Source organism: Sus scrofa, chromosome 1, assembly GCF_000003025.6.
Source record: "Sus scrofa isolate TJ Tabasco breed Duroc chromosome 1, Sscrofa11.1, whole genome shotgun sequence".
Taxonomy (NCBI): Eukaryota; Metazoa; Chordata; class Mammalia; order Artiodactyla; family Suidae; genus Sus; species Sus scrofa.
In genome coordinates, this window is record NC_010443.5 from 254,076,574 (window position 1) to 254,089,195 (window position 12,622).

Below are 12,622 nucleotides of genomic sequence, written 5' to 3' on the forward strand. Positions count from 1 at the left end.
CCTTGGGCACATCACTTTCCCCTTCGTAGACCCCCCTTTGCTCAGGCTCCTGAATATCCTACTGTTTATTTATTTATTTATTTGCTTTTTAGGGCCGAACCTGCGGCATATGGAGGTTCCCAGGCTGGGGGTCCAATCGGAGCTACAGCTTCTGGCCTATGCCAGAGCCACAGCAACTTGGGATCCGGGCCACATCTGCAACCTTCACCACAGCTCATGGCAATGCTGGATCCTTGACCCACTGAGTGAGGCCAGGGATCGAACCTACCACCTCATGGTTCCTAGTCAGTTTTGTTTCTGCTGTGCCACGACGGGAACTCCAAGAATATGGTACTTTTAAATTCCTACTTGGAGTGAACCCCCTCTCAGAGGGCATTCTCAGGCCACACCTGACTCATGCTCCTGTCTTGCTCCTGCAGATCTATAGCACCTCCAGCCTCAGTGTCCTGTCTGCCTCCTGTGGCTTGAGCCAGAGGTTGCCTATTTTCCCTGACTGGATGGAGCGGCAGAGCCAGGGCACCTCCCTGCACAGAAAGGATGCTTGGACTCAGACGTCCCCAGCCAGGAGAAGGATCAGGCATGCTCAGGGTGCAGGTAACTCTGTCTGCCATTGGGCTGAGGGGGTGGGGAGGCGGTGGAAAGCAGAGCAGCGCTTCACAACGCACCAGGATTCAAACAATCCACTGGCCTTTATGTGACTCATTTGTACTTGACCACTGGTTTGCCGATTTCTGGGCTCCTTCTCCAGTTTCTACTCCCTGCTTGTCCAGCTGGCCCTGTGGTATCTAGTTTTCTTACCTGCCTCAAGAAGGCAGGTCTGTCACCTGCATTTGTTGTTGGCCATGGGCTGGGTGTGGAGGCCAAGGAAGAGCAAAAGGAGGATGGCCTTTGGGGCAGACAGGCCTGGGTTCAAATTTCAGCTCTGCCGTCCATCCTTGGACAAGTCACCTATCCTCTTTATGTGAGATTCAGATTTATCCCTGGTAAATTGGGGTTAATACTTCCTAGGGTTACCTTGGAGATTAAATGAGGTGTGTGTGAACTGCCCAGCTCAGGCCCTGGCACTTGGTCCTCAATACATACAACTTTTCTCCCCACTCTCTCCTGCGTCCCCCAATGTTGTGTGGCTCACTTGAGCGGATCACTGAGTCACAAATATCCATTTGGCAGCTTCTGACACTTCCCATTTTTGGATTTACATAAGACCAGCAGCTTTCCCTCCACAGCAGCAACACTCAGAGTTGCTGAGCAGATGTCTTGGTGTGAAACTGCTCCCAGGAGGCATCCCATGAATGTTTGCCGACAGAGCAGCGCAGGGGCTGACCCTCCTTTTAGTTCTGCCTCCTTGCGCCAAGCTCCAGAGGGTGAAAGCGCCTATCCACCACATACTGTGTTGTGCATTTTTGTCCCCTCAGATGCTGGGGGCCTGTCCTCCTGTTTCCCAGGACCGGCTGCAGATGGCGGGGCCAAGAGGCTGCTGGAGGAAACTGCTCTGGTCTAGACCTGTGCCAGGCTGCTCATCTGAGAGAAGGCTCAAGAAAGAGATGGAGGGGCCAGGGTTAGGGAAGGGCCTGCAGCCTGGTGGGGGAGCGTGAGCCGGGCGTGGAGAGCCATTTTCCAAGACCCACAGTACTGGGCCAGAAGGGTGCTCCTCTGCCCTTACTTGGGTCGCATGATTACAGGTCTGAGCTTCAAAGCAAGTTGCAAACATGGCTAATTGCTGGCTTGGGGGAGCTGGGCGAGCAGGCTAAGCCCATTGAGTAGGCGCGCCAGGGGCCTCAGGCCTGGCATGGGACTGGCACTCGCAGCCCGGAGCGGTCCCAGAGCCACGAGATCTGGTGGGGCCGCCTGTCCTGCTGGCTTCTCGGGGAAGACTGCCGTCCTGGCCGCGGTGGCTGCCCCTCCAGATGGGTCGCAGGCGCCTCCTCCCCTCGGCGGCGGCGGCGGCGGCGGCGGCGGTGGCGGCGGCGGCTGCTCGGTCAGGTGGAAATCTCCCCATTCAAACCCGCGCGGGCCAATCAGGGCCTGGCGCGGCCGCCGGTTCAAATGCTCGCAGCAGCCTCGCGCGCCGCCGGCCGGAGACACTGGCGGGGGCGGGTGAACCTGCTGCCTCGGTTACTGGGAGCAACACAGACGCCTCAAGTTACAGGCGCCCCAGCCCAGCCTGAGCCGGGGCCATTGCCATGGAGCGCTCCCTGCACCGCGTCTCCCTCGGGAGCCGGCGCGCCCACCCGGGCTTGTCCTTCTACCTCAGCACTTTTGGTAAGTGCCCGCGGCGGCCGCCGCCAGGGGCTGCTTCACTCTGCTGGCAGCGCGCAGAGAGGACAACCCTCACGGTGACAGGGGAGGCAAGGAGCAGCCATCCTTCTGTTTTGGGTCACCTGCTCTGGCCCCTTCCTCCCGTAGTCGCCCAGGAAGGGCTCATGGCCAGGCTCAGACCCAGCAAGCCATGGGGCACCACCTGCTGCCTGGCCACTGGTGCCAAGTGCAGTTGGTTCTGCCTGGCTTGGCTGGAATAATCATGCCCCACTTAATCTTTCAGAGACTGGGTTTGCCACCACTGAGTTTCCCACTGACAAGCAGCTCAGGATTAAATCAAGGCCTCGTTGCTCCTTCTTGAGATCTCCTGGGTCCTCTTTCCTTTGGCTCAGGGACAGAACAGGTGCTGGGTCAGCCCAGATGGCCTTGGCTTCCTGTGGGCTCACCTTGGGGTTGCAGTGTGATGGCTTCAGTGGATGCCTGACCCACAGCAGAGATAAGAGATTCTTTCCTCTGGGAGTAGCTGGGCTTCCAGCAGTGTCACAGGGCTGCCTTGGGGCCTTGAGGCGGAAAGAAGTGGGCAGTAGGCTCCTGCTTTCAAACCCCTAGGTAGCAGGACAGGTTCCCCCAAATAACAGCTGGGCAGCAGCTGCCCCGGCGGTGTGGACAAACCTGGCCTTCCACGTCTCCATGGTAAAGATAATCTGCCCGGTCCTAGAATACAGCTTCTTACAGCTCTTGTTTCCCCACTGGTTCTGTAATTCCCTGGGGGGAGGAAGTTATGTTTCCTCTGTGAAGGCTTGAGATCCAGAGAGGAAGGTCTCCCATCGAGCCAGTTGCTGAGTTGGTACCTGGGCTCAAGCCTTCTGCAATGATATGTCCAGCAGACACACAAACTTGTAAACAATTTTCTTTATGAAGGTTGGAGCGGTTATTGCAACATAAGTGGACTTTGCCCACATTTCAAAGACAGAGCACCTAAGGAGTTACTTCCTCCCAGGGCTTCTGGCTCTCCCACTCTCAGGCTAACCTCTGTGGGCTCGCTTGGCTCTTCACCACCTGCCTTCTCTAGGGCCGGGGGAAGGATGGAAAAGCAGTGGCTTGGCCCCTGGAAATGGCCTGTGGTCCGGCATCCTGGAATTCATGGGTCCAGTTGGGGGAGGATAACAATCAGAGTAATTATTAGCCACTCTTTGTTGCACGTTCATCATGTGCCATGCTTTGTGCCAACGGCTTTCCCTGCATCATCTCATTTAATTCTTCCAACCCTTGGAGGCAATTCCTATTAACCCTACAGGGATGTTGAGACTCTACCAGATAGGGGAGGTTGCCAGGATAGTCTGATTTGGTTGGGTGGTCAGGAAAGAGTGTCAGAGAGCTGTGAGGCTGTGTTACCTTAGCTGTGTGCTGATCAAAAAGTAGAAAATCCTTTTCCTTGTTTTTTCCTCCTTATTATCACTGTAAGATGTATTCATTGTTGAAAACTTAGTGAAAAGGAGAAAGCGGAAAATCACCTGTAATCTGACTCCCCAGAGAAAGCCATTGTTAGCATGATTTATATCCTTCCAGATTTATTTCTATGCGTCTGTCTGTGCCTGATTTTAGCCATATTGGGATCCTATTGTGTATCCGGTTTGGTAACCCATTTCTTTTCCTTACTGGTATGATGTGACTATTTCCTTGTATCAGTCCATATTCTTTTGTTGAGGTAATGTCCCTGCCAGATCTGGGAAGTTGGGGTGTGTGTGTGTGTGTGTGTATGTGGGGGGGGGGTCCAGCCCAGCAGGGAGTGGATGCCCTGCCCAGCCATGGCCTCTGGGCGGGGTTGGGTGGGTATTAGGGGAGGTTGCCACTTGCACCAGTGACTGTGACCTGAGTGTGCAGCGGGCAGGCAGGGACCTGGTCGGGTGGAGAGCCTCCTGCTGCATATATGCAGCTCCTCTCAGATTTCTCCAACACTGGAAGAGCTCTCTCCTGTTTCTTGCATTAAGTCTGTTTCCTTGACAAAGGCCATCGTCCCTTTCCAAGCTGCTGATTATCTTCATGCACTGAGCGATCTTTGCTGGTCTGCTTGTACTTAAAGAGTCTTATCGGTGGTTATCAAACCTGGCTAATTATCAGAAACACCTGGAGAACCTGTTAAAAATACAGATTCCTAGGATCTTTGCCCAGATATCCAAGTTCAGCAGGTCTGGGCTGAAGCCAGAGCGTCAGTAATTTTAAGAAGTCAAGAAGTATTTTGATCATCAGCTAGGTTTGGAGGCTAAGGATTCAGAGTCAGCTTTGACAGTCAGTGTGGACTCCCTTAAAATGATGGGTTTTGCTAAGTTTTCTTCAATTTGTTGGCTTTTTCCCCAGCATGGCAGGTAGTTCCTGGCCTTCAGCAATGGACTTTGTCCTGGTAGAGCCAGATGAAGCTGCTGCCTGGCTGGCAGCTTCCTGAGCTCAGTTAAAAGGAGCTAAATTTCCAGCAACTCTGGAATGATAAAGAAACAAAATTGTTTGGATTAGAATTCCTTTCAGAGAGAACACTATATGGAATATGTTGTGGTTTTTGTATTTGTGTACGTGTGTGTGTTCATGTGCATGAGTACAGCTCCTTGTCCCCCAATAAGGGGCAACATCAAGTAACGTTAATTGGCTGTAATTAAGTTGCCTTCTGAGGAGGGGGCCTGGTTTCAGGGGAGGGGAGTAAGTAAACTGGAGCTCAGAGCAACTAATCCAAAGGGCTTTTTATTCATAAGAAATGATATGATTTGAAGAAGCCATTGTAGATGCACATGAGTTTTTTTTTTTTTTCTTTCAGGATTATCTATTTTAATTTTATCAGTATATTTGTTGACTAAAAATAGCTTTATTGAGATATAATTCACATATATACAATTCACTCATTTAAAATATATAATTAAATGGCTTTCAGCATATTCATAGAGTTGTGTAACCATTACCACAGTCAATTTTAGACCATTTTTATCATCTCAAAAAGAAATACTATACCCCTGATTCCCAGTGCCTTCAACCCCCCAGCTCTAAGCAATCACTAATTTACTTTCTGTCTCTATAGATTTGCCTATTCTGGGCATTTCATATAAATAGAATTGTATAGTGTGTGGTCTTTTGTGACTGGCTTCTTTCACTTAGTATATTTTCAAGGTTCACTCATGTGGTAGCCTGTATCAGTACTTTATTCATTTGAGGGCTGAGTAGTAGTCCATTGTGTGGATATGCCACATATTGTTTATGCATTCGTTGATGGATATCTGGATTGTTTCCATATTTTGGCTGTTATGAATATTGCTTTGCTGTGAACATTCATGCACGAGTGTTTGTGTGAACAAATGTTTTCAGTTTTCTTGGGTGTGTACCTAGGAGTAGAATTGCTAAGTCAAAAAGTAACTCTGTGTTAGATTGTTTGAGAACTACCAAACCCTTTTCCAGAGTGGTTGTACCGTTTTACATGTCCAGCAGGAAGGCATGAGGGTTTTGATTTCTCCACAGCCTCACCTACGCTTGCTATTATCTGACTTTTGATTCTGTCTAGCCATCCTTGTAGGTGTGAAGTGGTATCTCATTGTGGTTTTAATTTGTATTTCCCTGATGACCAGTGCCATGGAGCATCTTTTCATGTGCTCATTGGCTCTTTGTATATCTTCTTTGGAGAAAAGTTTATTCAGATTCTTTGCCCATTTAATTTAAAAATTAAAAAATTTTAAATTAAAATAGCGAATTTCAAGGCCAAATGTCTTTTTATTGTTGAGTTGTAAGAGATCTTTATTTGTGCTAGATACTAGTCCCTTATAAGATAGTGTTTACAAATATTTTCTCTTAATCTGCAGTTTTTGTTTTTTTTTCTTTTTTGTCTTTTTAGGGCCACACTCGTGGCATATGGAGGTTCCCAGGCTAGGGATCAAATCAGAGCTATAGCTGCTGGCCTACACCACAGTCATAGCAATGCAGGATCTGAGCCTGGTCTGCAACCTATACCACAGCTCACGGCAACACCAGATCCTTAACCCCCTGAGCAAGGCCAGGGATCGAACCTTCAAGCTCATGGTTCATTTCTGCTGTGCCACTATGGGAACTCCTTGATCTACTTTCTTATCTTTCTTCTTCTTCTTCTCTTTCTTTCTCTTTTTTCCTTTTCTTCTTTCTTTCTTTTCTTTTCTTTTTTTTTTTTTTACAGCTACACCCACAGCATATGCAAATTCCATGGCTAGGGGGTTGAATTGGAGCTGCAGCTACTGGCCTACACCACAGCCACGCTGGATCGCTGGATCTGAGTTGCATCTGTGACCAACACCACAACTTGCAACAGTGCCAGATCCTTAACCCACTGAACAAGGCCAGGGATCAAACCTGCAAGCTCATGGTTCCTAGTCAGATTTGTTTCTGCTGTGCCGCTATGGAAACTCCTTGATCTACTTTCTTATCTTTCTTCTTATTCTTCTCCTTCTCTTTCTCTTTTTTCCTCTTCTTCTTCTTTTTTTTATTTATTTATTTATTTATTTTTTTATTTTTTTTACAGTCACACCCACAGCATATGCACGTTCCATGGCTAGGGGTTGAATTGGAGCTGCAGCTGCTGGCCTACAACACCAGATCCTTAACTCACTGAATGAGGCGAGGGATTGAACCTGCATTCTCACAGACATTATGCTGGGTTCTTAACGCACTAAACCACACAGAACTCCTTGATCCACTTTCTTGATAGTGTTCTTTGAAGCACAAATATTTTTCATTTTGATGAAGTCCAGTTTATCTATTTTGAATTTTGTTGGCCAGTGCTTTTGTTGTCAAATCTCAGCATCTATTGTCAGATTCAAGATTGCAGAGATTTACCTCTATGCTTTCATCGAGGAGTTTTATAGTTTTGACTGTTAGATCTTTGAATTAAAAAACATATTTTAAAAAAATATTTTGAGTTACTTTCTGTATATGGTATGAGGAAAGGATCCTCACTTCATTCTTGTGTATATGGTAGCTAGTTGTCCTGGCACCATTTGTTAAAAATACTGTTATGTTGTCATTGGATGGTCTTGGCACACATGTTGAAATTAACTGTACCTATATGAGTTTCTTTCTGGACATTTAATTCTAGTCCATTGATCTAGTTGTCTGTCCTTATTCCAATATAATACTATCTTGATTACTGTTCCTTTGTAGTAGTTTTGGAATTGGAAAGTGTGAATCCTTCAATTTTTGCCGGAGGCCAGCTCTGGCGGCCAGGGAGTGTATACTTTGCCGAAGAAGATGGACGGACGTCGGCTTTTGCAACGGAGACAGCCTCTTTGTCCCTTCTTTCAGGGCGCTGGACTGCTCAGATTTTATTGGCATAGGTGGTTGATCATATAGACAGTTTTTTTTTTTTTTACTACAGATTACATCATAATGTTAAAAGTACATTGGTTAACTTTTACATGGTACAGCAGCTAAACATCAAGTTCTAAGATCTTTGTTTTAACTAAATTTAGTGAGTACAATTTAAGGGCAATTAGGTACAATACATCATGTGGAAAGGAGGAGACTCTACAAATTATCCCATGGCCAGCAAGTCTCCACAAGTTGAAGAGGTCACAGACACAAGAATTTGGCATTTACAAATCTTGTTTTTAGACTGGTGCTTATCTTTAAAGCGTTATGGCAGGGAGACAGTGTAAGAAAATATAAACCAACTTAACTAGCTATCACTTAAAAGCTTTTATAATTCATAGCTAGGTGTCTTTTGGTCAAGAATAATATATGTCTAACTTCTATAAACCTCATTAAAATCCTAACTCTAAAGTTTACAATATAACTAGTTAGTAGATAAACACTATGTTTTAATTAAGTTGGATTTAAATAGGGGAAAGTCCTTTAGGATGAAATTCTTATTATATTATTGTTGTAATTTTGTTAAATCACAAATCACCACGGGAAAATAAGAATGGAAAATAAGAATAATAAGTAAATAATCAGGAAAGACTGAGGAAAACTGAATAACAAGTGAATAACAGAAAAGACTAAGTTATCCATGGACCAATCCCCACTCAGCAACACAAAATGGAAATTATTTCCTGGGAAATTTAGTTTTCCACCTATGTCAGCGGGCGAGCCTTATTGTCTTCTGAGGCCTGTCCTCGGAATTGTGCCGTACAGGCAGGCATCCCCTTGTTTAGGCAGCTGCCCTCGGAATTGTACTGTTCAGACAGGCCCCTTTTCCTGATAGGAGCCTGCCCTCGGAATTGCACCGTTCAGGCAAGCTCCCTTCCTTGGCTTCTTGTATCTTCTTGGCTCCCCGCAAATTTTGTTCTTCTTTTTCAAGATTGTTTTGTCTGTCTTCGGTTCCTTGAGTTTCCATATGAATTTTAGGCAAAATATTTTGTATAGAAAATATAAACCCAAGTTCACAACATGTTTGATAAATGTTTAAAGAATGTCTTCTTGGGAGTTCCCATTGTGGCTCAGTAGGTTACGAACCCAACTGGTATCCATGAGGATGCTGGTTTGATCTCTGGCCTCACTTGGTGGGTTAAGGATCTGGCATTGCTATGGCTGTGGTGTAGGCTATAGCTGCAGCTCCAATTTGATCCCTTAGCCTGGGAACCTCCATATGCTATGGGTGCAGCCCCAAAAATGACAAAAAAAAAAAAAAAAGAAAAGGGAAGGAAAAGAAAGAGAAAAAGACTACTTTCTGAAAGAATATCAACTTATTTTTGTTGTCATTGTTGTTTTTTAGGGCCACACGGGTGGCATATGGAGCTTTCCAGGCTAAGGGTCAAAGTGGAGCTGTGGCTGCTGGCCTACACCACAGCTCATGGCAATGCTGGATCCTTAACCCACTGAGCAAGGCCAAGGACCGAACCTGCGTCCTCATGGATGCTAATAAGATTCATTTCTGCTGAGCCACAACTGGAACTCCAAAGAATACCAACTTATTACCTTGCATGAAGCAAGATTATTAATCTACCTGGGATTTGGTCCAGGGCCTGAACGTGGTGAGTGGTCATGGGAGAGAACAAGTTGCCTTTCCTTCAGGGTGTCTGCACCAGGAGGTGATAGGCAGGCTGGACAGGTGGCTGTGAACATTGGGTGATACAACCCAACTCTCTTTAGAACTATTATCCCCAAGTGAACCTGCAAGATGAAAGCTGTGGGTAGCGGCTCTGTGTGTAAGCTCTAGAGAAAGGGCCTGGGATCTTTGCTTTGCTGGAGGGAAGGTGGGAAGATGTGGTTGCGAAGGCAGAGTAGACTAAGTCTTGTCATCAATGTGCTCGGCATTTTCTTTGTTTTTCTATGTTTGTTGTGATAGTATAGTGTTAGCTGGGACCCATCCTTCTCCTTTCTCTGTCTCTCATTAGAAGCCACAGAGAGAAAAAAAAGTCTATTTTCTGCAGTGAGAATGAAGCTTGGGAAGAAATGCCAGGCATATGTGAAGTCAGGCCCTAAGCTGGAGGCCTGTGACATGTCCCTGCCAGCTGCCCCTGGCTTACCCAGCTGCTCTGAGGCTAGGACATTCCCTGGGCCTGGCTGGGAAACCCATCCAACCATTTCTCAGGAGCTCATCTTTTGCTGATCAGGGTCCTCCGCATTTACTGGCTTTGCTGTCATTTGGAGTCCATTGCTTGGGGGTGTTCAGAAATTCTCAAAGTTCCTGGCCTGTTGAGAGCCCTTTGCTTTCTTTTCCAATTCTGCACTTGATATTGTTTTGAAAAAAAAGTTTTATTATGAAATATAACACACATATAGAGAAGTGTCCCCCCAAATGATGGGTAGTTCACTGATTTATTGTCACAGAGCAAACACTGTGTAACATTTATTGGGGTCAAGAAGTCTTAGGTTTGGTATGTAGTTTTTTTCTTTATCATTCAGTTCAAAATATTTTCTTTCCTTTTTCTTTTTAGGGCCACACCTGCGGCATATGGAAATTCCCAGGGTAGGAAGCAAATTGGAGCTACAGCTGCTGGCCTACACCACAGCAATGCGGGATCCGAGCTATGTCTATGATGTACACTACAGCTCATGGCAATGCTGGATCCTTAACCCACTGACTGAGGCCAGGGATCGAACCCTCGTCCTCATGGATACTAGTTGGATTCGTTTCCACTGAGCCACAATGAGAACTCCCGGTTCAAAATATTTTCTAAATTTCGTAGTCATTTCTTCTTGAATCCATAAGTTATTTGGAAGTGTATTTCTTAACCTCCAAATGTTGGGGATTTTAGTAATTTTTAAAAATTTATTTTACGTTTTGGTCAGAGAACCTGTTCTACATCTTTTCAGCCCTTTGGTGGCTTGTCATATACTGTTTTTATAAATGTTCTGTGTGTGGTTGAAAAGGTTTGCAGTAGTTGTGTGTAGTGTTCTTGATACATGTCAGGTTTAGGTCAAGTTTGTTTACTTAGGTTGTTCAAATATTCTATATCCTTGCTGAGTCCCTACCTCGTGTGTTCTATCAGTTACTGAGAGAGGTATGTTAAAATTCCTACTGTGACTATAAATTTATCTATTTCTCATTAAGGTTCACTCAGTTTTTCTTTTATATACTTTTTTTTTTTTTTTTTTTTTTTGTCTTTTTGCTATTTCTTTGGGCCGCTCCCGCGGCATATGGAGGTTCCCAGGCTAGGGGTCCAATCGGAGCTATAGCCACCAGCCTACGCCAGAGCCACAGCAACGCAGTCTTTTATATATTTTGAAGCAATATTAAGAGCATGCATATTTAGAATTATTATCTCTCTGGTGAGCTGAGACTGTTATTATTTTGAAGTAATCTTTTATTGTTATAAAGACTTTATTTGCAGGTGAGGGGGTGGGACCCAAGCCATTGCAGTGCCAAGACCAAATCCTTAACCCACTGGGCTACAATGGAAATTCCTCAAGTCTTCTTTTTTTTTTTTAAACCTTTATTTTTAAAATTTTTTAAATTATTTATTTATTTTTGTCTTTTTGCCACTTCTTGGGCTGCTCTCACGGCATATGGAGGTTCCCAGGCTAGGGGTCTAATTGGAGCTGTAGCCACTGGCCTATGCCAGAGCTACAGCAACACAGGATCCGAGCTGCGTCTTCAACCTACACCACAGCTCAGGGCAACGCTGGATCCTTAACCCACTGAGCAAGGGCAGGGATCAAACCCACAACCTCATGGTTCCTAGTCGGATTTGTTAACCACTGCGCCACAACGGCAACTCCAAGTCTTCTTTTTATTTCTAGTGCAGATAAGTCTATTTTTCCAGAAATTAACATAGATGCTCCGGCTCCTTTTGGTTAATAATTGCTTGGCATATCTTTTTCCATCTTATTTTTTTCAATCTTTCTTTTTCTTTATGTTTTAGGTGTACTATGTCTATTACAAATAGCAGACACACCGTTGCTTTTTTTTCCTTCTTAATGCAGACCTGGGATGCTATTTTCTTCAATAAGAGCTTTATGTGCTTCTGATGGGTGCTTGAGGTCACTAGTGATCTGGAATAATTTTCATTCAGTGTTAGGGATAGAGATTGAGTTGAATCCCCTGAGGAACTGTGTCTGATCATGGTTTGTTCTGTTGCTAAGGAGCAACCCTTTGGGCTCCAACCCAAGAGGTAGGGGCTCAGAAGGACCCCACTGTTGCTGTTGCTGTTCCGGTTGCTGTTCCTCCAGCCTCAAGAAGCAACCGGAAACTCTGCTCAGACTCTCAGACTGTGTTATCTTTGGAATTTGAAAATACCCCCAGGAGAAAATTAGTTCAGGGAAACATTAAATTTAATTCCTCGGTCCTCTATCCCCTCAGATCGTGCTTCATAGTTCCTATCTTGTTAAAGCTCCAAGAAGCTGCCTTCAAATATTTTGTCCAGCTTTTCTAGATTTCCTCAGTGAGTCTGTCATCCCAGGAATAGAAGTCCCCTACATATGTTTTCTAATTTTTCTGACTTGTTCTTTCTTTTCCTTCTTTCCTGCCTTCCTTTTGCTATTTCAGTGGGCGTGCCTTCTGTTTGCCAGGTGCTTCACATATATTAGTTCCCATTTTCACAACAGCTCTGTGAGAGCTGTATTATTATTATTCTTTGCATTATACAAATGAGGAAACTGAAGATGTAGTGATTAAGGATCATCAGTGGTAGAACCAGGATCCAAAGCAGGTCTTACTGATTCCAAAACCCACACTTTGCTTAGAGTTCCATGCTTCCTCTCTTGTGTTTTCCATAGTAAACTTGCTTTGCTGGAAAACTTCATTTGATAGTGAAAAATAATGCAAATGTAAAGCATAATGAAAAAAATGATTGACTCTATTGTATGCCTCAAAGCTAGCAGCAAGCACATAACGGGTGCTAATCAGTATAAAATAACACGCTAAACTTTGGAGAAGTCTGTAATATGAAATAAGTAAGGGTGCTGAGTAAGTTATAAA

General features: G+C 45.1%; 1 protein-coding gene across 1 annotated transcript in view; it reads left to right on the forward strand.

The window, feature by feature from the left end:
* The window catches only part of RGS3 (regulator of G protein signaling 3), a 133,188-nt gene continuing 122,610 nt past the window's right edge, over positions 2,045-12,622 (forward strand). Inside the window, 1 exon segment of the mRNA XM_003480580.4 lies at positions 2,045-2,262. Coding sequence (XP_003480628.4) covers positions 2,184-2,262 — 79 coding nt within the window. The 5' untranslated portion in view covers positions 2,045-2,183.